Genomic DNA, 27255 nt, shown 5'->3' with positions numbered 1-27255 from the left:
AAGTAAGTCAAGATAAAAAGATTTCAATATGTTTTTCAATCCGACTTGCGTGGACCCGGTTTACACTAAAAATAGTGTGGACCAGGCCCAGGCACGTGACACTATATCACTTTAACATACACTATATCATTGTAACATACACTATATCATTTTAACACACACTAAATCACTTTAACATACACTATATCACTTCAACATACACTATATCATTGTAACACACACTATATCATTTTAACACACACTAAATCACTTTAACATACACTATATCACTTTAACATACACTATATCATTTTAACACACACTATATCATTTTAACACACACTATATCACTTTAACATACACTATATCACTTTAACATACACTATATCATTATAACATACACTATATCACTTTAACATACACTATATCACTTTAACATACACTATATCACTTTAACATACACTATATCATTTTAGTGAAAGTATTGGGTCAGACCGTCTGACCCAATAGCTTCCGTCGGACGGGCCTGGCCATCAAAAACGCGCGGGCTTTCTTTTTTTTTCATATTTGTTTTGTTGATCAGCAGTTTTGTTTATTTTTAGAAAAAACATATAACGGTTATTAGGTCATTATCTTTTTCGATTTTGAAACTGTTTTTTGGATTTCTACTTGATTCTCGCTAGTTTTAAAACTGATTCTTCTTCATTTCAAAGAAACCGATATATTATTTACTGATTATTTCTAGAATTTTTCTGCTCCTCTGCTTCTCTGCTTCTCTGCTTCTCTGCTGTTGAAACTTAGCGTGTTTTTTTGTTCGTAATTCATTACGTTTGCATCGCAAATATGGTGAAGAGGATTAGAAATGATGATTCTAGGTATAATTTCGTTTGTTTTTGCTGCAAATTTTTTTTTGTTTTCAAAATTTGAGCGTTTTTGTTGTTGTAATTGTAATGTAGCCCGAAGTCGAAGAAGGTGAAGAGTCTTGGATCTTCAGGAAAAATTTTGGCAGTGTCTACTGCTGGGAAGAAGAAAGAGAAAGATGGTGATTATGATCCAAGGTAGATTTCAAGTTCTTAGAGTAGTTTAGATATTTTTTTTTCTATTTTTGAATGTTTTCAGTTTATCAGAGTATTTATTTCATGTTTTTAGGGTTTGTGTTTCAGTTTTTGTTGTTTTATACACATGTTTTCAGTTGTTTTGTTTTTTCAGTTGATATTTATATATTCTTTCAGTTGATTATAATATTCTTTCAGTTGCTACTTGTATTCTTTTAGTTGATGTCGTTTTCAGTTGATATTTATATTCCTTCAGTTGATTCTTGTATTGTTTCAGTTGATTCTAGTATTGTTTTAGTTGCTTCTTATATTCTTTCAGTTGATTTTGTTTAGTTTCATTTAGACATTTCTACCTTTCTTTTGTTGTTTTTTAATTTGTTTTTGTTTACTTTTTTTAAAAAAATAAAGATGTAACTGAGAAATGAAGTAGTGTAACTGAAAAATGAAGTAGTGTAACTGAAAAATGAAGTAGTGTAACTGAAAAATGAAGTAGTGTAACTGAAACAATGTAAATTTTAACTGAATATTTTTAGTCTAATTGGAAAACAATGAAATAAAGAGTCATTATACTAAATGAAGTAGTAAGAAGACCAACTGAAAAGAAAATAAGTCTAGCTGAAAACTAAATAAGTCTAACTGAATCTGTCTAACTGAAGAGCAAATAAGTCTAACTGAAGAGCAAATAAGTCTAAGTGAAGAGTTAATAAGTCTAACTGAAAACTAAATAAGTTTAACTGAAAACTAAATAAGTCTAACTGAATCAGTCTAACTGAAGAGTAAATAAGTCTAACTGAAGAGAAAATAAGTCTAACTGAAGTGTAAATAAGTCTATCTGAAGAGTTAATAAGTCTAACTGAAAACTAAATTACTCTAACTGAACACTTAATAAGTCTAACTGAATCAGTCTAACTGAAGAGTAAATAAGTCTAACGGAAGAGTAAATAAGTCTAACTGAAGCGTAAATTAGTCTAACTGAAGAGTTAATAAGTCCAACTGAAAACTAAATTACTCTAACTGAACACTTAATAAGTCTAACTGAAAACTAAATAAGTCTAACTAAAATCTAAATAAGTCTAACTGAAAACTAAATAAGCCTAACTGAAAACTAAATAAGTCTATCTGAATCACTATATAGACTAGCTGACAAAGGAAGAAGTCTATCTGAAAAACAAACAAGTCTATCTGAAGCACTTTATATACTAGCTGAAAAACGAACAAGTCTATCTGAAGCACTTTATATACTAGCTGAAAAACGAACAAGTCTATCTGAAGCACTATATTGACTAACTGATAAAAGAAACAAGTCTAACTGAAGTAATGTAAATTTGCAATGAAAATTTTAAGTGTAATTGGAATAGAATGAAATGAAAGAATAATTATACTAAATGAAATAATAAGGACTAGCTGATAAAGCAACAAGTTTAAGTGAAGCACAATAATGAAGTTACTTTGAATGACTGTAGAGACTAGCTGAGAAACAAACAGTCTAACTGAAGCACTATATAGACTATCTGAAAAACAAACAAGTCTAACTGAAGCACTATATAGACTAGCTGAAAAATAAACAAGTCTAACTGAAGCACTATATAGACTATCTGAAAAACAAACAAGTCTAACTTAAGCACTATGTAGACTAGCTGAAAAATAAACAAGGCTACTTGAAGCACAACAAATACTAGCTGAAAAATAAAGAAGTTACTTTGAAGGACTGTAAAGACTAACTGAAAAATAAACTAGTCTAACTGAAGCACAATCTATATAAGCTGAAATGCAAACAAGTCTAACTGAAGCACTATATAGACTATCTGAAACACAAAGAAGTCTAACTGAAGCACTATATAGACTACCTTAAAAATAATCTAGGCTATTGTTTCAGTTGATGGTGGTCTGCTTTTAGTTGATGTTGGTATTCTTTCAGTTGATCTTTGTATTTTTTCAGTTGATGCTGTTTTTTTTTCCAGTTAGTTTTATTGTTTGATTAAACTTTCTTTCTTTCAGATGTGATAAATCCTTGTCTAAGAAGAAAGGCAAATCTGATTTATCACCAATCAAGTTTTCATTTTCAAGATCTAATCCCGATCAACAGAAAGACACATTTGATAGATCGTATGTTTTTTTCATTATTCTCCTTTTATATTATATGATTGTGTTTTTTTTATGTTTTAAAGTTATTTTTGTTCACTTTTGTTAGGAATTTCACTGAGCAAGAAATAAAGTCAATTAATCTACAAGTATTGTCAGACTATTCCCATTTAAATGAAGTGGTTAGTAATTTGAGTGATGAGCAAAAAAGAGACATTAGGGATATTGGGTTTGGGAGTCTCTTAGATATTAGGTGTAACACCCCGATAATTCTCTCTTTCTAGAAAATACTTATAATATAAAACTTAGAGAATTACCCAGGCATTATCGCCCGTGTGATAACGTTTCGGCTTACTCAGAATTTTGCAGCGGAAAACTTACTAAAACAAAACCAACTTTATTAAACTTATGAAATAAGAGTCAAACAATGTTTGAACTGAAACACACCAACTTAAAGCTAAAGTCTGAAAATATAAATTCCTAGAAACAACTTAAATACTATTAATGTCACAAAAGCCTCTCCATTCCAGATTCCCCAATGGTTTGCATCTTCGAACCTGTAATGTCAATGCTTTCTTGACTCTGCTCCCCCGAAGGATCACCACAGGATCAATAGGCAAAGCCATGATCACAAACACAGACAAGCACGTAATCAGCAAAGCTGAGTACTACATATCAGACAACAATAATCCTAAACATGATACTACAACACAACTTGTAGAATAAAATAATAATAACATAACAACTGCAGATAACTCTTACTGAACTAGACTCTAACTTTTATTTCTTCTTTAAATGGAATAGTTATTGGGACGAGTTGACTATACTGAAATAGGAATACGGTCATGACTCCGTAAACCAGAATGACCTACGATATCGAGGAACCTTTGAACTAAAGAGGAATGGTGATCAATCCAACCTCGAAGATACATATCACGGCGGACTATGTACCCCAACCCTTAGTGTCCAACTCTAGACGTGCACCAGTCTAAAGTCTATAACCTATTCTCGTTTCACTTTACGTTGCATTCATTTTATACTTGTGTTGACACCACCAAGCACATAATACTCACAACTACTAATCACATAACATCACAAAATTCCTTTTTAATCTTAGAATTAATAAGTGTTCACAACTTAGCATCCAAGACTCTTTTAACTTCTTTTATTCTTTACTAACTTGCCTGTTGAACCTAGCCAACAGTAAACTGTACCTTTATATAGGTATAACTCAAAATTACCAAATAAGATCCTCGGTTCTTATAAGATAAATAGATAATCTCAAAGAATCCATGATTCCAATTTACTTCCATTAATTCACTTACGAATTAATACCAAACTAAACTTAGTTGCTTGCATCAAACTTCCATACAAACAATCTTACTAAAACATATTCTCAGTTTACATGTAGCATACGAGCAAATAACATGTAAAGCCATCTCAGTAAATCATATATATGAACTACAAGGTCCTATACATGATACTACAAATTAAAAACATCCCTAGAGCATGTTTCTAACCATTTAGCACGTAGACTATGTACGTACCTCGTATAAACGTAACGGTAGGCCACTTTTAAGCACTAAAAGTCCCCTACAGTGAATTCTCCGCCTAAAACAACCAAGAAATTGAGTAAATACTTGTACTAAAAAAATTACAGCAACTTTAAAACGTCCCAAACCCTTCTAAACTTCTTTAAAAATCGTTTTTATAATTTAAACTCTCATTATTTTTAATCCCTAGTATAGATAAACTATCCTAGTGATTAAAAACCATTAAAAACCTTAAAATATTAACTTTCTGAATTTCCAGCAACTATAAAATTTTCTAAACCTTCTGAAAATATTTTAAATGAATATAAAAATCGTATTCCAATCAAAATTCATATTCATACTCTAAATATACGATTTCTAGTGATTTAAAACCCTAAAAATCACATCTTTCATGATTAAAACTAAAAATAATAAATCTGAAAATTTTCTTTTATACATATGATCCGAAAAATATATATTTCATAATAAAAATAATAACTCAAATCGTAATCATGCAAATAATAATAAAATAACAATAAAAATTAGAACTTTAATGGAATCTTAAAGGAGAAGTAAAGAAAACAACCAAAATAAGAGGAGGAAAGAGGGCGCCGGACTGAGGACAGCAGCAAGGACCGGCGGAAGTCACTTTTTTCGGCTTCAAGAAAAGGTTTGTGACGTTTCTTGTTCGACAAGAAACGTTACTTAGCGAAGAAGAACGATTTTTGAGAGAAAAGATGGAAGTCACGCTCAAGAGGAAGAGGAGAGAGAAAATGTCGAGTGAGAGAGAGAGACTCGAAATCACGTGCAAGTGAGGAGAGAGAAAATAAAGTGTAGGGCAAAAATATTTGGGTTTTAGGATATTTAAATAGGCTAATCCTATTAGGCTTAGGAAAAAGGAATTCAATAATTAAAACAATAGGCTAATCCTATTGGGCTTAGGAAAAGGAATTCAATAATTAAAACAATAGGCTAATCCTATTGGGCTTAGGAAAAGGAATTCAATAATTAAAACAATAGGCTAATCCTATTGGGCTTAGGAAAAGGAATTCAATAATTAAAACTTTGATGACTAACAAGATGGGCTTGTTAGGACTTTAGTCATCAAATTATCCTTTCCCTTTTTATTTCTTTTGGGCTTTCGATTCCATTAAGTTTCTTTTCAAATATACTTTCAATAATTAAACTCTTATTTAAAACACGCTTAATTAAAATATTACAAACTTTATTAAGCTTAGAAAAATATTTTTAGTTGACTTTTAAAATAGTCAACCCTTTTTAAAAGTCAAATCATTTTCCAAACTCATTTGGATTTAATATAATTACATAAATAACTTAATATATTTATGAAAATCCTTTAAAAATGTGGGGGATTACATTAGGATAAAGAAGTTTTGTCCTAATCTGAATTTGGAGGTGTTGTTAAATTACAATGCATCTGGAATGATGTTTTCAACAAAGAATGGTAAACTGATTTTTAATAAGTTTACCATTAGTGATGTTTTGGGGTTACCTGTGTCAGATAGAGCAGTAGAGGTTATAGATGATGACGCCTTTAGGAGGAAAGGTAGTCAGATAGAGGCTGGAAGTGCCAGGAAGGATTGGCATAGGTTTCTTGGTATTTCTGATCCCAAGAAGGTATATATTGGTAGAAAAAATTGGGATGATTTGTTTAAGAAATATGAATCCGGGGATGATTTCAAGAAGTTATTTGTTATCTTTTCGTTGTCCAAGCTTCTATGTCCTATAGCTGATTTAGGGCCTGTGCTGAAATGTGCCAAGAGTTTAGAAGATGCATCTGCACTTTCAAGTTATGACTGGTGTGGATATATATTGAGAAGTCTTTGTGCTGCTGTTTTGGACTGTCATCAGTCTATTATGATTAAGAAGATTGAGCTTGGACAGAAGAAAGTATCATTCAAGCTTCGGGGATGCGTCAGCGCTTTGACTCTTGTTGTTATTCACAACTTCAAGTGTCGTAATCTGGATTATTCAAATGTCAGTAAGCCATTTATCAGTTATTGGCAGGATGAGAAGGATTTGACTGATGTTGTGAAGCAGTTTGAGATCAACATGGATTTTATTCTGCCGGTGAAGCGTGAAAAACAGAAGGTTGAGTTTAAAACTCCCAGTGTTAGTGTTGCTAGTAGGAAGTCTGGTTCTCCTATAATTAAGGTGGTTGAGGGTCCATCACCTTCAACTAGGCAGCTTATCATGGATCTTCCTCATAGTTTGATGACTGATGAGGAAATAGATGCTCTTGATGTTCCTGTGAGTTTCATTTATCTTATGTTTTTATTTTTTTTACTCTTGAACTCTAAGTGAAGACTGTTGACCTCTAACTGAAATAATGTCAGTTCTAGCTGAAGAGCAAATAAGTCTAACTTAAAAGTAAAGAAGTGTAACATAGAAATAAAGAAGTCTAACTGAAACTATGTAACTGAAGAGTTAATAAGTCTAACTGAAAATTATATTAGTCTAACTGAAAACTTAATAAGTCTAACTTAGAAGTAAATAAGTCTAGCTGAGAAGTAAATACGTCTAACTGAAAATTAAAGAAGTCTAACTGAAGAGTACATAAGTCTAACTGAAAACTAAAAAAGTCTAACTGAAGAGTACATAAGTCAAACTGAAGAGTACATAAGTCTAACTGAAAAGTAAATAAGTCTAACTGAAAACTAAATTAGTCTATCTGGAAACTAAATTAGTGTAACTGAAAACTAAATAAGTTTATTTATATTTCATTTAAGTTTTCATTTGATAGTTTGATTCTTTCAGATGGTCCTTATATTTTTGTTTATGTTGTTTCTGTGTCATCATCATATTGATTTGTTTGTTTATTCTATTTTGCTCTTTTAATTGAAGGAATATGTGAAGAACATGCACAAGTTGAAGAGGAATGCGCTTGCATTCTGTCAAGTGAATTTGGAGATTGCCCAGAATATTCGGGAGGAAGGCGAGAAGTTGTCTCAAGACAGTATTTCTCTGGATGATAGTGAAGTATTTAACCCAGATTTTCTGAGTCAAATTGACGACATATGCAAGCGTCATTTGGAAGCGAAAGACAGTGCAAACAAAGTTGATCCTACAATTTCACTATTGGTGAAGCGGCCTGTTGAATTGGAGTTTGGAAGAATTGAAAATGTTCCTGATTTGGATTCTGGTGTTCATGGAGTTGATTTGAAAGAAGGAAGTAAGTTCCTTTCATTATATTATTTTCATGTTGTAGTTTTGTAATTTGGTTGGAATAAAAATTTTAGACTCTAAGTGAAAGAAATGTTTAACTGAAGAAGTGAAATAGCTAACTTTGAGACTCTAACTGAAAGAATAAAACGACCAACTGAAAACTTTGACAGTCTAACTGAAATAATATGAACACCAGCTGAAAATGAGATGAATACTAAATGAATTTTTTCAATTTACTTAAGTTTTCATTTGATTGCTGGATTTTTTCAGTTTATTTTTTTTTTCATCTGTTGGAAACATTGTTTCAGTTTATGTGTATTTAGTTGTTTTTTTATGTTTTGAATGATGATGATGAAAAAGAAGGAGAGGAGGATGAGAAGAAGATGAATGCTGATGATGATCAGCATAAAGAAGATGATGATGATGATGATGATGGTGATGATAAGGATCACCAGAATTATAATGAGACAAAGGATGATGATGCTGATGATAATGGTGATCCTGGTCTTCAAGGAGATGAAGACAAAGGAGGAGATAAGGATGCTGGTCTTCATGGAGATGAAGACAAAGGAGGAGATAATGGTGATCCTGGTCTTCAAGGAGATGAAGACAAAGTAGGAGATAAGGATGCTGGTCTTCATGGAGATGGAGAGGAAGGTGGAAGTAAGTTCTTCTTATTGTATTGTTTTAGTTTGCTTAAATGAAAAAGTTAAATAGCTAACTGAAAGAATAAAAAGACCAACTGAAAAGTCTGATATTCTAACTGAAATAATATTAATACTAGCTGAATATCATATAAATACCAAATGAAACTTTTGGTATTTGTTTTTATTTAATCTGGTGGAAAAATAGTTTTAGTTTGTCAATGAATTTATTCATTTCTGATTTTGTGTTTTTCAGTTATTGGTATTTATTTATTTTTTTATTGTTTTTGTTTTTGAATGAAGATAATGAGAAAGAACCGAAGGAAGATGATAATAAGAAGACTGGCAATGCTGATGATGATTGTGGTCTTCAAGGAGATAAAGAGGAAGGAGGAAATAAGGAGTTGGATGCTGGGGTTCATGCAGAAGGAGAGAAAGGAGGAAGTAGTTTCTTTCATGTTATTCCTAATTGAAAGAATTCAAAGACCAACTGAAAAATGTGATGCTCTAAAGGAAATAATATCTTATAAATAGCAACTGAAATACTGTTTTAGTTTGTAACAATATGAAAACGAACTGAAAAATAAATAGGAAGTAAGCACCTATAAGATTACTTGAACAATAATTGATGAAGTATTATAAAGTGTAGCTGAAAATGATTGTAATAGTATCAAATAAAAGAATAATTATACTAAATGAAATAAATTAAGGACCAACTGAAAAGAAAATAAGTCTAACTGAAAACTAAATAAGTCTAACTGAAAAGTATATCAACTGAAAACTAAATTAGTCTAACTGAATCAGTCTAACTTAAGAGCAAATACGTCTAACTGAAGAGGTAATAAGTCTAACTGAAAACTAAATAAGTCTAACTGAAAACTAAGTTAGTCTAACTGAAGAGTAAATAAGTCTAACTGAAGAGAAAATAAGTCTAACTGAAGTGTAAATAAGCCTAACTGAAGAGTTAATAAGTCTAACTGAAAACTAAATTACTCTAACTGAACACTTAATAAGTCTAACTTAATCAGTGTAACTGAAGAGTAAATAAGTCTAACGGAAGAGTAAATAAGTCTAACTGAAGTATTATAAAGACTAGCTGAAAAAATAAACAAGTCTAACTGAAGGACTATAAAGATACCTGAACAATAAACAAGTCAAACTGAAAGAATATTCAGACCAACTGAAAATTTTGATACTCTAACTGAAATAGTCTTAATACCAACTGAATATCATATAAATATCAAATGGAACTTTTTATATTTTTTTTTATTTTATTTTTGTTTTTGAATTAAGATGTTGAGAAAGAACAACCAAAGGAAGCTGATAGGAAGAGGAGGAATGCTGATGATGATCAAGTCAAAGGGGCTAAGGATAAGGATAAGTGTAAAATTTCTACACACGTCCCTACTCGCACCGCTGCTGGTATTGATATTGTTGATCTTCGTACTCCAACTCCTCCTCCTCCTCCTCCTGTTGTTGAAGCTGTTGAGAATGTATATAGCAGAAAGTCTTGGAGAGTTGATTCTTCTGCTAAAAGGAAAAACATTGCTGATTTCGATGCCCCTTCATTCCAACTATTAACTCCTAGTCCTGTTGTTGAGGATCTTCCATACAGTGCAGAGAGTGGTGAGGGTGTTGGAAGTTCAATTCCAATCATCACTCCAGTAAATGTAAAATATCCTCGAGTAAGTATATTTTAGTTTCTGTTTTAATTTGTTTATTTTTCTGTTTCAGTTAGTGTATGTTTCTTGTCATTTAGTATATCTTTTATTTCAGTTAGTGTATGTTTGTTTGTTGTCAGTTAGTATCAGTTTATGTTTGAGTTAGTGTAAGTTTCATGTCAGTTAGTGTTTGTTTTTTGTCAGTTAGTATTATGTTATGTTTCAGTTAGTGTATCTTTCTTGTCAGTTAGTAATTGTTTAATTTTCATTTGGTTTATGTTTCTTGTCATTTAGTATCTGTTTCTATTTTCAGTTAGTGTATGTTTATCTTTCAGTTAGTATATCTGTCATCCTTTTTTAATATTTTAATTGAATGCAGGGTGATGGCTCTTATTCTGATCAATCATCATACAAATCCTACAAACCTCAGAAACAATCAAAGTCAGAAATCCCTTCAACACCTGAATTATTGAAGGGGTGGGACTATGACCCTACTTCAGAGAAAGTTGGGAAAGTTGTAGGGTTAAGGAACGCGGTGATGATTATGACGATGAAGGTTTGGAGGACCTCATTGATAGGATTGCTGATCAAGGAGTTGGTTCATCTTCTGACAAGGGTAAAAAAGAAGAGGATGAGAAGGAAGCTGGTGATTGTTTCATCTTCTACCCTGGATTGCATGTGTTCCTGTCAACAACCATGGCATAATATTGTGTCGAAGTTTGCAACATTATAATAGATATTTGAGTGATCTGTCTCCTGACCAGAGGTTGCTGGTTGATTATCTATTTTACAATGAGTATGAAGATGTTGCATATATGTCATTGGATACAGATTCTGAGGAAGTGAAGATGAAAAATGACATTATGCAAAGTGAACTAACAAGTGATCTCATTGTGGATTTTGATAATCCTCATAGCAACTATGCGGTTCAGTTGTACAAGTTCGACTTAATTAGCATGCCTCGTCAAGGTTGGCTGACAAGTGGAGTTATTGACGGATGCGCCTTCATGTTCAATAGGCAAGAAGAGGAATCACCTTCTGCAACAAGGAGATTCTGGTTTATATTAATGCCTTTTGTAAGTGTTGTTATTGCTTAGTTTTATATGTTTGTTTTCATTTGGTCATATTATTTTGTCAGTTGGTCATCTTCTGTTTTTCAGTTTGTCATGTTATGTTTTTCAGTTGGTCATATTATGTTTTCAGTCTAATAAAAAGTAAATAAGTGTAACTGACAACTAAATAAGTGTAACTGAAAACTTAATAAGTCTAGCTGAATAATAAATAAGTGTAACTGAAAAATAAAGAAGTCTAACTGAAAACTAAATGAGTCTAACTGAAAAGTAAATTACTCTAACTGAGAAGTAAATAAGTCTAACTGAAAATTAATGAGTCTAACTGAAAACTTAATGAGTCTAACTGAAAACTTAATGAGTCTAATGAACTGACTGAAAACTTAATGAGTCTAACTAAAAACTTAATAAGTCTAACTGAAAACTAAATGAGTCTAACTGAAAAGTAAATTTGTCTAACTGAGAAGTAAATAAGTCTCACTGAAAACTTAATGAGTCTCACTGAGAACTTAATGAGTCTCACTGAGAACTTAATGAGTCTAACTGAAAACTTAATGAGTCTAACTGAAAACTTAATGAGTCTAACTGAAAACTAAATAAGTCTAACTGAAAAGTAAATAAATCTAACTGACATTTTAAAAAGTCTAACTGAAAACTAAACTTAATGTTTCAGTTTGTCATTATATCTATTTTCTTTTGTTGTAGAACTATATCAATTGGTTGTGTGCTGAGAAGGTAAAAAAGGTTCAGTTTGAGAGTGAGATTGCTGAAAATGAGATTATTTTGAAGAACCTGGAGGGCACTAGTCAGTATGATCAGAAGTTTAAGGAATGCGAAGAAAACAAGAAAAAGCTTATTACAAAAGATGATTTATTCTACAAGAAATGTAAGGAAGCTATTTCTTCATGGGTGAAATCATTTCCACGGAATGATATTCGAGAAGCTGAACTGGTTAGTTGTATTATTGTTAACCATTTTTTTTATTTGTTCAGTTAGTGTAATTTTTCTCTTTCAGTTAGTGTATGTTACTTGTCAGTTAGTCCTAGTTTATGTTTTCAGTTAGTGTATGTTTTTATGTTCAGCTAGTGTTTTTAGTATTTCATTTTGTTTTTTGTTCTCTGTCAGGTAGACTTATTGCTTTTGCATCTTATGTTTATTTTCCAGATTTTTGTTCCTGTTCACAAGGATGATCATTATACTGTCTTGGTGCTGAACAAGAAAGCAAAAAGGATTGAAAATATTGACAATCGTACAGACATGAAGGACATTGATAGATATAAGCATGAGGAATTTAACGGTCTTACATACTTTGTACGTACCTTTTTATGAGCATTTGTATTTTTTTTTTGTTCCATTTTATTACTTGTTTTTTAATTGTTGTTTTTTTTTTTTGATCTTCAAATGCAGTGTCGTGCTTTTGATTCTTTTATGAAAGAGACTATGAGATGTCGTGATTTTGATCGTCTCCACCATTGGCAAACATCAACTCTTTACTTCCCTTGGAGAAGCAAGGACAACAATTTTGATTGTGGTGTCTATGCAATCAAAACCATGGAGCTGTATGACGGTCAAAATACTAACCATGCTGCACTTGTTGACCTAAAAGGGTATGATTACTTTATTGTTTTTAGGGAGTATTTTGCTTGTTACATTTCTGTTTTTGAAAGTTTTTTAATAGAAAAAGGTATGATAGCCAGTTAGTGAAGGACTTGAAAGACTAGCTGAAAAACAAAGATGTCTAACTGAAGCACTATAAAGACTAGCTGAGAAATAATGAAGTCTAACTGAAGCACTGTAAAGACTAGCTTAGAAATAAACAAGTCTAACTGAAACATAATAAATACTAGTGAAAAACAATCAAGTCTAACTGAAACACAATCATTACTAGCTGAAAGCATTATAAGGACTACCTGAAAAACAATGAGGACTATAAAGACTAGTTGATGTTGTTGTTTATTTTCAGTTAGTTTTATTTTGTAATTGTTACATTTTTGAACCTTTTTTAATAGTTTTGATTTTTTTATTTTTTAGGCAGCCACCAAAAACCTTGAGCGGTGTAGGCTTGCTCTTCGTCTTGTGGACCATCCTTTAAACAAACTGAGAGAGAAAGTGAAGCATGACTGTTATGTTTGGTCTGCAAAGAAACCTGAACTGATGGCAAGACAGAAGATAAGGAAGGATAAAGAGGCTGTTCTAGATAAATTAGCATTTAATCGATCAAAGAAGACGAATAGAAAAGAAGCACACATTTTACGGCGAAGGAGGGATCATGAGGCGAAAGTAGAAGATGTGTTGAATAATAATTTTGGAGACAAAGTGAAAATAGAGCAACTGTTGAAATTTCATTATTCTTAGGTGCCAAACTTTTTTTTATTATTATTATAATGTACAGTAGAAATAGAAACCATTGAATTTTGCAATGTACAGTACAAATAGCACAAACTCATTTTACATTTTATATCTGTGTTCTTTAATGAATTGTACATTTACACTTACTTTGAATGGAATACATTTGTGTAAAAATGAAGTTGTTTGAAAATTAATTGGAAAAATACAAATACCAACTGAAAAATGAAAAATCTAACTCATAATAATAAGTGTATGACATATATTTGTAAATATAAATTTTAAGTCTAACTTATACACTGTAAATAGTAGCTGAAAAACAAACAAGTCTAACTGAAGAGTTTTTAAGTCTAACTGAAAAATAAACAAGTCTAACTGAAGCTCTATAAAACACTAGCTGAAAAATAAAGAAGTCTAGCTGAAGCACAATTAATACTAGCTGAAAAATAAATAGTCTGACTGAAGGAAATTTAACACTAGCTGAAAACTACACAAGTCTAACTGAAGCGTAATTAATAGAGCTGAAAATCAAATAAGTCTAACTAAGCAGAAATATACACAAGTCTAATTGAAGTACAATTAATACAAGCTGAAAATAAATAGTCTAATGAGCATCATAAGACTAGCTGAAAAAGACACAAGTCTAACTGAAGCATTAAAATAAGCTGAAAATAAATAAGTCTAACTGAAGCATCATTAAGACTAGCTGAAAAAGACACAAGTCTAACTGAAGCAGTATAAAGATAAGCTGAGAAATAAATTAGTCTAACTGAAGCAAATTAACACTAGCTGAAAAATAACAAGTCTAACTGAAACTGAATTAATATAAGCTTAAAAGTAAACACGTCTAAGTGAAGCACTAGAAACACTAGCTGAAAAATAAACAAGTCTAACTGAAGGACAATAAATACTAATATTACTGAATTTCGAGTAGCTTAGGAATAAACAAGTGTAAATTTCAATACAATTACTGAGTGGAATACAATTGAAAACTAATATTATTTGAACACTATTCAACTTGAGGTACATTTGGGGTTTTTGTTCCATATTCGTTCGGATGCCTTGTCTTCATTTTACGCTTCTCAAAATGTCCTTTTACTCTCTTGTTTCCCTTTGGTGGTCTTCCTTTTGTCTTTATCACCTCAGGATTTTCAACTGTTTGTCTTCGTAGTTCTTCATCTTCGATTTCTTGTTGTTTTTGTTGATCAGTCTTGAAAACTTCTTTCACTGATTTGTATAATTCCTTCAACGACTTGTCACATAATGTTCTTGCATCCTCATTTGATTGACATATTGACACTAGGTTGTAGAAATTCTTGGTTATTGCATGTCTCCATGGTGTCCACAACTGTGCATTTTGGCTTTGGTCCTTGTCTGCTTTAATAAATGTTTCTTAGTCAATTAGTTCATTTGACTAACTAAATTTTTCAGATAGCTTATAAATTCTTTCAGGTGGTGTGTTAATTGTTTCAGTTAGTTAAGTGTTAAACCCCACACCCCCCAAAACCCCCACCACTAATATCCCCCCTCCCACACACAAAAAAACCCCAATTAATGTTCTGGTAGTAACATTAATTTATCAGTTAGTTATAGTAATGTTTCAGCTGGAGCCTTTTTTTTTCAGTTCACTAATTAAATCTTTCAGGTGATCAGTTAATTGTTTCAGTTGGAGTCTTCAGTTTTTCAGTTAGTTGCTTTCATTTGTCAGTTAGTCATATTGATTTATTTCACTAACCTTGAACATTCTCCCATACTGCTGACTTTGCAAGTCTTGTCCATCTCTTAAGGATATATTGTTGTGGTATTTGAAATATGCTGAACATGTGCATGACCCTTATTATGTGAAAGCAAAGCATCCCCGTCTCTGTGAAGCATTGACATGAGCACACTAATTCTGTTGTCGCCTCATCGTATGCTACTGTATGTGAATTGCTGAAATCTTCTTCTGGTGAGACTTCAAACAACTTCAGCTGTGAGTTTTCTGTTGCAAATGCTCGTAAAAATGATGCCATTGCCCACTCATACTCTGTTTCAAAGTCATTATACAGTGCTAGTGTGTATACATCAGCTGCATGTTTCAGAAGCTTTGATTTGGATTTGACGGCTTTGGGACGTTCAGTTCTGTTCCGGAAGTTGTCACTAGTTTCATTGCTTCTCCATCTTTTCACTGTTTGCTCAAATATATGATAGAATTCAAACAGGTTTGTTGTTGCTTTTGCATTGAATGATATTGCCTTATTTGTGACTTCACTTCTTTGTGATGATAAGATTCCAGCTGAAAACATATCCCTGTTTAATGCGGTGCACCACTTGTGTCTCTGATCATATACTTGCTCGAACCATTCCTTTTTCTCGTGTCCATACAATTCCATCATTTTCGCCCACAATTCTTCAAAGCCTGATTCATTTTGACACCCATCAAACAGTTCTTGAACATGTTCTTGAAGTCTTCATTGGTCTTGAGGGATCCGAAGTGGCTTACAAAGTTCTTCTCTATATGCCAAAGGCAAAGCCTATGTCTTGTATTTGGGAAAACCTGTTTTAAGATAGTACATATTATGCTAGAAATCACTTTCATTTGAATGCTTGTGAATCTAATTTAAAAGGTAAAGAAATAATATGAAGACCAACTGAAAAATTAAGAAGTCTAACTGAAAACAGTGTAAATGCTAACTGAAAATTTCATTAGACAAAAAGAAGTAATATGAAGCCCAAATGAAAACTAAATGAGTCTAACTGAAAACTAAATAAGTCTAACTGAAAAGTAAATTTGTCTAACTGAAAAGTAAATAAGTGTAACTGACAACTAAATAAGTCTAACTGAAAATTAACTAAGTCTACCTGAATAATCAATACGTCTAACTGAAAAAGAAAGAAGTCTAACTGAAATAGTGGAAATAAATGAGTCTAACTGAAAACTCAATGAGTCTAACTGACAACTAAATGAGTCTAACTGAAACTAAAAAGTCTAACTGAAAACTCAATGAGTCTAACTGACAACTAAATTAGTCTAACTGAAAACTAAATAAGTCTAACTGAAAACTCAATAAGTCTAACTGACAACTAAACGAGTCTAACTGAAAACTAAATACGTCTAACTGAAAACTCAATGAGTCTAACTGAAAAGTAAATTAGTCTAACTGAGAAGTAAATTAGTCTAACTAAAAAGTAAATAAGGCTATCTGAAAAATTAATGAGTCTAAATGAAAACTAAATAGGTCTAACTGAATTATAAATAAGTCTAACTGAATTATAAATAATTAACTCAAACTGAAGACTAAATAATTCTAACTGAAAACTAAATAATTCTAACTGAAAAATACCTTTTCAATTGCATTGCCCATTGCCTTATCTTGATCAGTGAAAATTGTCTTTGGCTCTTGTTGGCACATTGCTCTCTTGAATGTTTCTAGTAGCCATTCAAAGCTCTCTTCCTTTTCATTAGTTATGAAAGCACATGCAAACATTGTTGTTTTCCAATGGCAATTTATGCCAACAAATGGTGCACATATCAGTCCATATTTGTTTGTCCTATATGTTGTGTCAAATATCATAACATCTCCATATGCTTTGAAGTCCTCCAACATCATTGAATCTCGCCAAAAGTAGCTGACAATGTTGTTATGTTCCCCAAATTTCAGCCTGTAGAAGAATGCAGGATCATCATCCGCTCTTTGCTGAAGTAAGTCCAACACACTCTGCATATCCTTTCCTTCAACCAATCTTGTTCTGTACTGTGTGATATAGTTTAGATGGTCCCTTTTTGTGTGGCCCACTACTTCTTCTGATCCAGCCTCATGACACAAAAAGTTGTATGCATGCATTGGCTTTATGCCAGATTCAACCATTGTTTGTATTAGTTGTCCTTTTTGTTCAGTTATCTTCCTTTCTGATTTCAGATGATGTATTTCTTGTTGTATTACCAACTCATGGTTGTGCTGCAACTCATGAGCTACTACAACAAAGTCTTCACCAGGTTTTTCTTGCTTAAATCTGACCATGGCTTTGCATGCTGTTCTTGTTTCATTGACTACTCTTTCCTTTCTTTTGTTGGTTGGCTGCTCAACATCTGGTATCTGAACAGGTTTTTCTTGTTGTGTGTCTTTTTCTTTTGTTCTGTTATTTTGTTTGTTGATTTTGAGCCTCCTTCCTTTGAGCAAACCAAGTAGAATTCGTATATTGAATTATCAATTCTCCTCCTCCTTAGAGTTTGTTTCCTAATACTAAATCCTAATGCTCTTGAGTGTGCTTGATACAAGTTGTAACCATCTTTGTGATCTGTAACATGTCTCCCTATTAAACTGCTACTGATATTTTCGTCATTGATGTACTTGAGATATTCATGTTCAGCTGTTGAGTTCATGTCAAAAAATTAGGACACTAACTTAAAGAACAAAAGCATAACTGAAAACTAAACAAGTGTAGCTGAGAATGATTGTAATAGTATCAATGAAAAATAATAATACTAATAAATAAATTAAGGACCAACTGAAAAGAAAATTAGTCTAACTGAAAACTAAATAAGTCTAACTTAAACTGAATCAGTCTAACTGAAAACTAAATTAGTCTAATGAATCGTCTAACTGAAGAGAAATAAGTCTAACTGAAATAAATAAGTCTAACTGAAGAGTTAATAAGTCTAACTGAAAACTAAATTAGTCTAACTGAACAGTCTAACTGAAATAAATAAGTCTAACTAGAAAAGTTAACTAAGTGTAAATAAGTCTAACTGAAGAGTTAATAAGTCTAACTGAAAACTAAATTACTCTAACTGAACACTTAATAAGTCTATCTGAATCAGTCTAACTGAAGAGTAAATAAGTCTAACGGAAGAGTAAATAAGTCTAACTGAAGCGTAAATAAGTTTAACTGAAGAGGTAATAAGTCCAACTGAAAACTAATTAAGTCTAACTGAAAACTATATTAACTGAAAACTAAAGAACTCTAACTGAACATTAATAAGTCTAACTGAAAACTAAATAAGTCTAACTGAAAAAGAAAGTTAATGAGTGAAAAATAGACTTTTGTTGCAATGTAAAAGGTAATTTTATGCATACTAACTGATACAATCAAAATTATAACTGAAAATGAGTAAATGCAATTGAAAATTAATTTAGACATACACCTGTTACTTTGTCTTGTATTCCAGCTGATTCTTCATGTAATTTCTTTCTTTTTTTTTCTGATGTGATATCTGTGTTACGGTTTTCATTGTTTAGTTCAATTTGTAATGTGAGATCTCTGTGAGTATTCTCATTGCTCAGATCAATTTGTAACGAACTTGCGATTTGTGAATTCGAATCTTCGGTTGACATTCTTGTTCAATTTGTAACGAACTAGATTTCAGTAGTGGAACTAGATTTGTAGTGAGAAAGTGGATGTGTTGGATATGTTTTTGTTCTTGAACAATGGCGGATGAAGCGGATGAAGGGGATGAAAGTGTTTTTTTTGTTTTTTTTTTTGTTTTTTCGGTCTTTAATAAGTCGCGCGCGTTGCTCGTCCGATGAGAGTGTTGTGTCGGACGAGTCCGACACAATACGTTCTCATCATTTTAACATACACTATATCATTTTAACACACACTATCATAAACTCACGTGATATGGATCGGGTGCACACTAATTAGTGTGCACCGGGTTCATATTAGTTTTTTTCACATTTGGAATAAGATTATCCTATCGATAACAATGAGTAATTTTGTTATCTAATACGAATCTCAATGAAGTTTTATCATTAGTATGCGGAATGTATAAGATATTTGGATGATATCTAAAAACAATAGTAGTTGGAGCCAATGTGGACTATGGTGACTCACATAATACAATTAACCATGTTTTGGTACTACCAGAATCATTATTAGCATCTATTAGTATCAATTAATTAACTTCTCTCTAGTAACAAGTTTGGTTTATATGTACATCGGCATTATTGAATGTATTTGGTACTATGAAACTTATATTGTCACATATTTTATTAATGCTATAAAGCCTTGGATTGCTATTTTGAGACCTTTGTATTGGTTAAAGTTATACACGAGTCAACTTTTGTCAGGCTAGTGTGTCTCATGTCATATCAAGTTGAGCCTGCAACATAACAAGGAAAAGTCGTGTCGTGTCGGGCTTACATCAGATCTATGAAAAAGGGGACATTAGCCTAATCAACTCACATGTCGTGTCATGGTGCTAGACAAGACCATCCTTAAAAATCTTATCTTCTTCTTTTTTCCAAAATGAGTAGGTCAACAACGAGGCAATGTGATGTACTATCATATTTATGTCTCCCGTGCTAAGCCAAACTCAAGTCGCTCTCTTTTCCCATATGGCAACTCTAGTATTGATGCTCAAACGTTCTTGCACTTACTTGTTAACACTTAAAATTAACATTATTTAAGATCTTGTCCATTTTTTTTTATCCAATTCCTAATCTAATTCTAACAAAATCTAAAACCGTTTTTTCACCAAATATCTCTGACAAATCACGAAATTCACCATATACCCTCAATGTTTTAGATATTCATCATATACTCGTTAGTTTTCAAAACTATGCACCATATACCATTTTTCTAACGAACATTAAGTCGTGATGGAGGGGAGAGGATGGGGGCTGGTGGAGGGGGATGAGAGGGGGAGTGTGTGTATGAGGTTTAGGTTTAGGGTTATAAATTAGATTTTAGGTTTAGGGTTTAGCTTTTTTTTTGAAAGAAGGCTTAGGGTTTAGCTTAGATTTTAGGAATTACGGTCTAGATTTTAGAATTGAGGGTTAATAATGGCAAACTCGTAAATAATGGCAATGATGAGTTATGAACGTTAGGAAAATGACATATAATGTACAATTTTGAAAACCTAAAAGTATACGGTGAATATTTCAAACATTGAAGGTATATGGTGAAATTTGTGATTTGTCGGAGTTTTTGTTGAAAAAATCGAATCTAAAACTTAGTTAAAAATACTCATTAACTCATTGAAAGTTGTATGCCTTTATCCAAACATCGAGAATTCGAGATGATGTCTCACTAGTCCTTAGAATAGTCTCTCTCCAAGTCTTCCTTCATCTATGGCTTGTTCTTCTTCCCACTTGCTCTCATACTCTTTCACTTCTCTCAAAGATAAACTCTTAGTACATCCCAGCAGATTTCCAGAAACACCCACAAATTTTACGACACTTAAAAATACACCCACATGGAATTTAGCAGTTTCCACTGCACATATCACAGAAAATGCAGAAACTCAGGAACTCAAAGAGCCTCGTAAATTCAGATGGTTGGAGATAAACCCAGGTAACATTACAGAATCACAAAAACTTGCAATTTCTCGATTACCCAAAATGATGGAGAGAAGATGTAAAGCATTAATGAGGCAAATTATCTGTTTTTCACCTGAAAAGGGTAGTTTGTGTGAATTATTGGCTGCTTGGGTTAAAATTATGAAGCCCAAAAGAGCTGATTGGCTTGCTGTTCTTAAGGAATTAAGTTTTGTTGATCATCCCTCGTTTATTGAGGTATTAATTTTTATTATTTTGTTTTTGGAATTTGAATGAGTTTGGTTTTGTTTGATTTTATTTGGTATATGGATGAATTTTGTTTATGTTGGTTGGAAGTTATGTTGATTTTATTTTCAAATGCTTGAATTCTTGCTTTGTTTTGGGATGTTTATCAGTTTATGTGGGTTACTAAAACTCAGCTTGTTTTTTTTTTTATCCATATGAGCCACCAAGGCAGTACCAAGGCAGTACAAAGAAGGGGGGATTTGAACCTGTGACATATCGTTCATAGCACCTATATCTTAGCCACTAGGCCAAGACATCCTTGGTCACTAAAATTCAGCTTGTAAGTTGCAATAATTTTGGATAAATTCTACTAGCTGAAATAAGGGCAACCCCAAGTTGGATTGTTCACTTTGAATAGGTACATATAGGTTCCAATAAGGCTCCGTTTGATTGGACGGAAGACGATTATAGTGGAAGTTTGAAATGGAAGGGAGAGGATAGATAGGAGGAAGGAATAGAGAAAATTTGGAAACTATTTTTTACCCTTTAGAAACCAAAGAAAGGAAAATGTGAAAACCACTTTTTTTGGCAATTATTTCTGCGCAACCAAACACTCCCTATGTTGGGAAAAGTTCTTTTTAGGTGGAAATAATGAAGCATAATATTAGCTTATTAGGATCTTAATATTGATGTAGTTTTCCTAATAGTCTTAAGAACTTGGGATTTTCTAAGTGGCAAAGTCTTTATTATAGCAGATTTAGAAAAAGAAAGGTGGAAAATTTGAAACAGGGTTTGTACCCAAACATCCTAAACATGACATATAAAAAGAGGAAGGGAAAAAGCTTAAGCCTTTTGTTCGCCCTCTCAATAGTATGCATAGTTTCTTACAACTTCCTAACTTATTTGACCATCCCCTAATAAAGTAAATAAGTTTCACCATTCAGCATAGCAAAATTCACGAGTTCAAGAAAGGGGTACTGTCGTATTGATGTTTCATATCTATGAGAACCAGATTCCAAGGGTAGATGTTCTGTGTTTGCGACTTGAACGTCTTGCAACTGGTAATCTTGCCTAATATGCATTTCTTATATCTTTTGTGTAGTTAGTCATTGTAGCAAACACTATAACCTGTTTCCATCTGATACTAATACTTGGTTATTGGCCTTTGGGTGATAATGCATATCTCAGTGCTTATGGCAAAATATATTTGTGCTTTAGCAAACTCTGTATTGAAATAACCTTCATGATATTCGGAGTGAAAGGAAAAACAAAAAGAAAACAAAAGGAAACTTTCATCCTTGATGCCTCAAACAATTTAGACTTTAGAATCCTCACATCGACCCTACGAGTTTATAAATAGTTAAAAGTAAATTTACCCCGGGCAAAATAGGAAGGTGGCTAAATCTTCCCAAAGCTAACTCTTTTCTTAAGAGGTTGTTTTTAAGCATCAGTTAGTGTAGACATGCTTTCAGGACTAAAATCTGAATTTCTCGCCCCTAGATTTTCGAACTTGCGCTTTTGGATGAGTCATTTGAAGCCAATGTTCGTGACTATACCAAGATGATTCATCTGTATGCCAAGCATGAGCGGCTTCAAGATGCAGAAAATATGCTCCTTGCAATGAGTAAAAGAGGCCTGGCTTGTGATCAAGTTACATTGACGACAATGGTTCACATGTACAGCAAAGCGGGCCACTTTAAGCTAGCCGAAGAAACATTTGAGGAAATGAAGCTTCTCAGTCAACAATTAGATAAAAGATCATATGGCTCAATGATCATGGCTTACATCAGGGCTGGAATGCCAGACAAAGGAGAAGATTTAATTAAAGAAATGGAACAACAAGAGGTTTATGCAGGGACAGAAGTTTACAAGGCATTGCTAAGGACCTACTCCATGAAAGGTGATGCTGAAGGTGCACAGAGGATTTTTGACGCAATCCAAGTTGCTGGAATTTACCCTGACATTAAGCTGTGTGGGCTCCTCATAAATGCATACGTTGAGGCTGGTCAAAGTCAAAACGCTCGTGTTGCATTTGAGAATATGAGAAGGGCTGATATAGAACCTAATGATAAATGTGTGGCTCTTTTGTTGAAGGCTTATGAAAAGGAGAACAAGGTTAACACAGCCATGGAGTTCCTAGTACATTTAGAAAAAGAAGGCATTGTAACTGGTAAAGAAGCTTCTCAAGTATTAGTTGATTGGTTCCGGAAGCTAGGAGTAGTGGAGGAGGTGGCTGATGTCCTTAGAGAGTATACTGCCAATGATGCTGCTTTTCTCAAATCGACTATGTAGTGCAGGTGTTTGTGGTTGTTCAGAAGTACCCATATCTTACCGAGTCCTGATAAACTATTAGATTGTAAGAGCAGAATGCGGTATGGTAATTTGGCTTTCTACAGAAGATGATCTTTGGTTGTCAAATTACTTTGTCTAATTATGTGTATTTTTACGCAGTTGCTTGTTACGGAGTAACACCAGATGATGAGTGCTGAACCTCTCAAGAGCTCTATGTAGATACGATGTTGGAATTCTACTTGCTTACAAAGCTTGATTTCCTGCTGATTGTTATTCAGAAAGGACAAGGAGGATCCACAACTTTCATGGTTTGGTTTCAATCAGTGGGACTGATGCATGGAGCATATATGTTGAACATCCTCTGTACAAAGTGTATTGCTAGATTTTGTCAAAAGAAGCAAAACCCCATGTTTACAACCCTAAGCCTTTAATTTTTTTCGACGTAGCCAATTATTTTTAATTGTAATTTTTATTTCATTATTTACGGTTGATCCTATTAGGAGAAAATATATGAGGTTAAGTTATATGCTAGCCTGAGGCTGAGGGTCAATAACCCTAACATTGTGATCTGTAAAAGTTATTACTTTGTTTAATTGTTTTGTCCCCTTGCTTCCTTAATCTGATTTCTATAAGGTACAAGAGCCGTTTCTCTTTACAACTCTTTACCACCTACCATTTTCAATAAGCACCATCTATGCAACATCTTACACCCATCACAAGTATAAATCCTTACATCCATACCTAATCACAACCTGGAAATCATACCCAACTAGCCGCCAATCACCCAATTGAATACCAATCACGAATCTATACCCACTCATCACTTGCCAAATTACAACTTAGATTACCCAAATGCCACATATTATATTATGCAAGAGGGCGAGATCGTCAGATGTAATGTGCGACACACTAAGGCTCCGTTTGGTAGGGTGTAAAACGTTTTCAGTGTAAAATGATTTTCATGGAAAACAATTTACAATGGAAAACACAATTCCAAAATTAGTTTTCCGTTGTTTGGTTCGATGTAAAAAAAATGATGAAAATGAAAGGAAAATGAAAGGGAAAGTAAGGAGGTAGTGAGAGGAGTGTACAAGAGAGATAAGGAAAATAGTTTTCCCTTCATTTTGAAAGGAAAATGGTTTTCCATCATTGGGAGAGTAATTTTACCCCAAGGGAAAATGGTTTTACACTCTTTTGCCAACCAAACAATGTAAAACTGAAAATAGAGGAAAACAGTTTTCCGGGAAAACATTTTACGCCCTACCAAACGGAGCCTAAGTGGGCAAATACGGGAAAACTCACCTCTAATTCATGTCCATGATAAGTAGGTATGCCTTTTAATTTTTATAACCGTCCATCAGAGTTTGGACCACTGCCCATGACAGTAACAGCTCAAAGGTGGCCAATAAAAAAAAAGCATGTGATCTGTTCTCGTTTACATAGGGATTGACTTTAAGTATAAGGAATTATAAGACAATATGCACCCAAATAGGATAATATATCGCGGAATTTACCTTCACCTCACACCTCTCATAGGAAAGCCATGGTCAATAGCATAAGTAATACTTCGCTTTTGGACTCGTAGTTGTTAGTGGTACTAAAAAACATCTACATATATGAATACAAGGTCTAAAACATCAATTATGACTTAAAACTTCATAACACCAATACAAGTTCCATAGTACATTTCAGGGTTCCACAATACCAAAAATTTGAATTTCATAGTAGCATAAATGTGCACTAAGGAACCATATTGGTATTACGAAGCGTTTAGCTAGTAGTTAGTACTAAACACAAGAATTTATTCCTAAAACCAAAATGACTTCCTTTTGTTAGTGTTTTAGTAAGTGTCCCACCTTCACACTCATAACTTCCATTCAAATCCTCATATTGGCATATGCAAATTCATCCAAGTTGTTGTAAAAATATATCACAACCTACTTTACAACATTGGTAAATATAGCTAAGCATGAGAAAAATATAAGCTTCTTAGAGCATCCACAATGGCAAGCTACAAGTAGTTGTAGATTTGTATGCCACATCATATTTTCAAACTACAACATTCCCAAACTACAAGTTCTCCCATTGGAAAACTACAACCACTTGTAGGTTTTGTAGGTCCCACATGTCATCACCATATCTACAATTTTCAATATACATTTACAATCATAATTTTTTATTAACTTGTAAAGATAATAAATTGTAGAAATAAATGACTTTTATTCCAAATTTTAAATAACTAATTTAAAAAAACACAAAACAAAAAGTAATTAAGATACAACATAATTAATACATAAAAACGAAAAGCGAGATTACATTAACAAAAAGTACTACATATTGTCTTGATTTCCAAAATGCGTCCAAATATGCTCCACTAGATCCGCCTTGAGTTGATGATGCTTTTCTCTATCTCGAATTGTTACATCTCTTGCCAGATATGATTCAAAATCCTCAGTATGTCCTTGACGGGTATTATCACGATCAATTGGTTGTGAAAAATCGGCAGCGGGAAAGTTTCTTGAATATGTGTGCCGCTCATCTTCAACAATCATATTATGCAATATGATGCAAGCTTCCATAATATTATGAAGCTTGCTTTTATGCCAAGTTCGTGCTGGACCACAAACTATTGCAAAACGAGCTTGGAGTACTCCAAATGCTCTCTCGACGTCTTTTCTTGCACTCTCATGTTTTTTTTTTTTTGAAACAAAGTCCTTTAGGATCTTGAGGATGTGAGAAGCTCTTAACAAATGCAGCCCATTCAGGATATATACCATCTGTAAGGTAGTAACCCATGGTGTATGTAGTACCATTAACATTAAAATAAACTTCTGGAGCTCTACATTGTAATTCATCTTGAAATAAGTTTGATCTACTCAATAGTCAATACATTAAGGTCGTTGTTAGACCCAGCCACACCAAAATATGCATGCCATATCCAGAGATACACCGACGCAACTGCTTCAAGCATGATTGTGGGATGACCATGATCACCTCGTGTATATTGGCCTTTCCATGCTACTGGACAATTTTTCCAGGCCGAATGCATGCAATCAAGGTTTCCAAGCATGCCAGGAAAGCCATGACAATCTTCGTGCATTTGAAGCAATCGTTGAACATCATCAGCATTAGGCCTTCTCATGTACACCTTGCCAAATACATCGATAATAGTTTTACAAAATTTATTTAAACATTCAATTGTAGTACTTTCGCCGATTTGTATATATTCATCAAGTATATCAGCTGGGGATCCATATGCAAGCATGCGAATAGCTGCTGTGCATTTCTGCAATGGCGACAATCCAGGTCGTTGTGCAGCATCTTTCCTCTATTTGAAATAGTTACAGCGTTGTTGAACTGCATTTACTATCTTGACAAACAAATCTCTCCACATCCTAAATCGCCTTCGGAAAATTTGTTCCGGATATACCGGATTGGGAGAAAAATAGTCATTGAAAAGACGATCTGCACCACCTTCATGATCCTGTGGAATCATTTTCCTGGGCGGGTTTGAAATATTTTCAATTATTTGGAGCGCCATTTGCTCGTCTGTTTCATCCCAAAAATCATCATCCATATCCTTCATCCAATCTGTGATATTGGTTGAAGAACCAGGATTGTGAGACATATTGAAATTGCAGATATGTATGGAAGGATGATTTATGTTTGGAAGGATGATTATTTGACTTAGATGGGAAAGAGAATATGAATAAGTGTTGTGAGGTTATACCAAAGATGATATATTTATAGGGAAACATGATTCCCTTTGTCAGATTTGTAACGGCTACATTCCAACGGCTATAATGTTGTTAAATAAATTCCAAGTTGCTACATTCCAAAAAAGTAGTTTCCAACGGCTATATTCCAACAGCTCACATTTGTTACTACATCCCAAAAACTAAACCCCAACAACTATTGTCCAAC

At 33.1% G+C, this 27255-nt stretch overlaps 5 protein-coding genes and 1 pseudogene across 8 annotated transcripts; 4 read left to right on the top strand and 2 right to left on the bottom strand.

Moving 5' to 3' along the window:
* Positions 1-500: 500 nt before the first annotated feature.
* On the top strand, positions 501-8020 carry LOC130590379 (uncharacterized). Of its 2 annotated transcripts, XM_057392621.1 has the most exons (5): positions 501-1037; positions 3033-3140; positions 3226-3369; positions 6031-6919; positions 7514-8020. In XM_057392621.1, the coding sequence occupies exons 4-5, from the start codon at positions 6092-6094 to the stop codon at positions 7883-7885; spliced, it is 1200 nt and encodes a 399-aa protein (XP_057248604.1). In that variant the 5' UTR covers positions 501-1037; positions 3033-3140; positions 3226-3369; positions 6031-6091; the 3' UTR covers positions 7886-8020. The 2 variants fall into 2 exon arrangements, with proteins under 2 accessions (XP_057248604.1, XP_057248603.1); XM_057392620.1 differs by lacking the exons at positions 501-1037; positions 3033-3140 and having other exon boundaries at positions 3147-3369.
* A 109-nt stretch (positions 8021-8129) lies between these two features.
* Positions 8130-10844, top strand: LOC130590513 (uncharacterized). The gene is made up of 5 exons (XM_057392987.1): positions 8130-8497; positions 8782-8922; positions 9772-10163; positions 10519-10661; positions 10718-10844. Exons 1-5 carry the CDS (start codon positions 8218-8220, stop codon positions 10842-10844), a joined length of 1083 nt encoding a protein of 360 aa, XP_057248970.1. The 5' UTR covers positions 8130-8217.
* Positions 10845-11920: 1076 nt separating this feature from the next.
* LOC130590620 (uncharacterized) lies at positions 11921-13045 on the top strand. The gene is made up of 3 exons (XM_057393101.1): positions 11921-12160; positions 12374-12520; positions 12617-13045. The coding sequence occupies exons 2-3, from the start codon at positions 12467-12469 to the stop codon at positions 12908-12910; spliced, it is 348 nt and encodes a 115-aa protein (XP_057249084.1). The 5' UTR covers positions 11921-12160; positions 12374-12466; the 3' UTR covers positions 12911-13045.
* Positions 13046-14442: 1397 nt separating this feature from the next.
* LOC130590378 (protein FAR1-RELATED SEQUENCE 5-like) lies at positions 14443-19381 on the bottom strand. 3 transcript variants are annotated; one of them, XM_057392618.1, is made up of 3 exons: positions 18681-19381; positions 15291-16091; positions 14443-14932 (listed from the first exon to the last, which is right to left on the bottom strand). In XM_057392618.1, the coding sequence occupies exons 2-3, from the start codon at positions 15928-15930 to the stop codon at positions 14565-14567; spliced, it is 1008 nt and encodes a 335-aa protein (XP_057248601.1). In that variant the 5' UTR covers positions 15931-16091; positions 18681-19381; the 3' UTR covers positions 14443-14564. The 3 variants fall into 3 exon arrangements, with proteins under 3 accessions (XP_057248601.1, XP_057248600.1, XP_057248602.1); XM_057392617.1 differs by lacking the exon at positions 18681-19381 and adding an exon at positions 16879-17663; XM_057392619.1 differs by lacking the exon at positions 18681-19381 and adding an exon at positions 16879-17663 and having other exon boundaries at positions 14449-14929.
* A 1146-nt stretch (positions 19382-20527) lies between these two features.
* Positions 20528-23949, top strand: LOC104886543 (pentatricopeptide repeat-containing protein At1g01970). The gene is made up of 3 exons (XM_010670992.4): positions 20528-21051; positions 22540-23411; positions 23491-23949. Exons 1-2 carry the CDS (start codon positions 20608-20610, stop codon positions 23329-23331), a joined length of 1236 nt encoding a protein of 411 aa, XP_010669294.1. The 5' UTR covers positions 20528-20607; the 3' UTR covers positions 23332-23411; positions 23491-23949.
* Positions 23950-25428: 1479 nt separating this feature from the next.
* Positions 25429-27030, bottom strand: LOC104886643 (uncharacterized; annotated as a pseudogene).
* Positions 27031-27255: the final 225 nt, after the last annotated feature.

This window comes from Beta vulgaris, chromosome 2 (genome assembly GCF_026745355.1).
Source record: "Beta vulgaris subsp. vulgaris cultivar EL10 chromosome 2, EL10.2, whole genome shotgun sequence".
Classification (NCBI taxonomy): domain Eukaryota; kingdom Viridiplantae; phylum Streptophyta; class Magnoliopsida; order Caryophyllales; family Amaranthaceae; genus Beta; species Beta vulgaris.
This window is presented reverse-complemented; position numbering and strand designations above follow the sequence as displayed.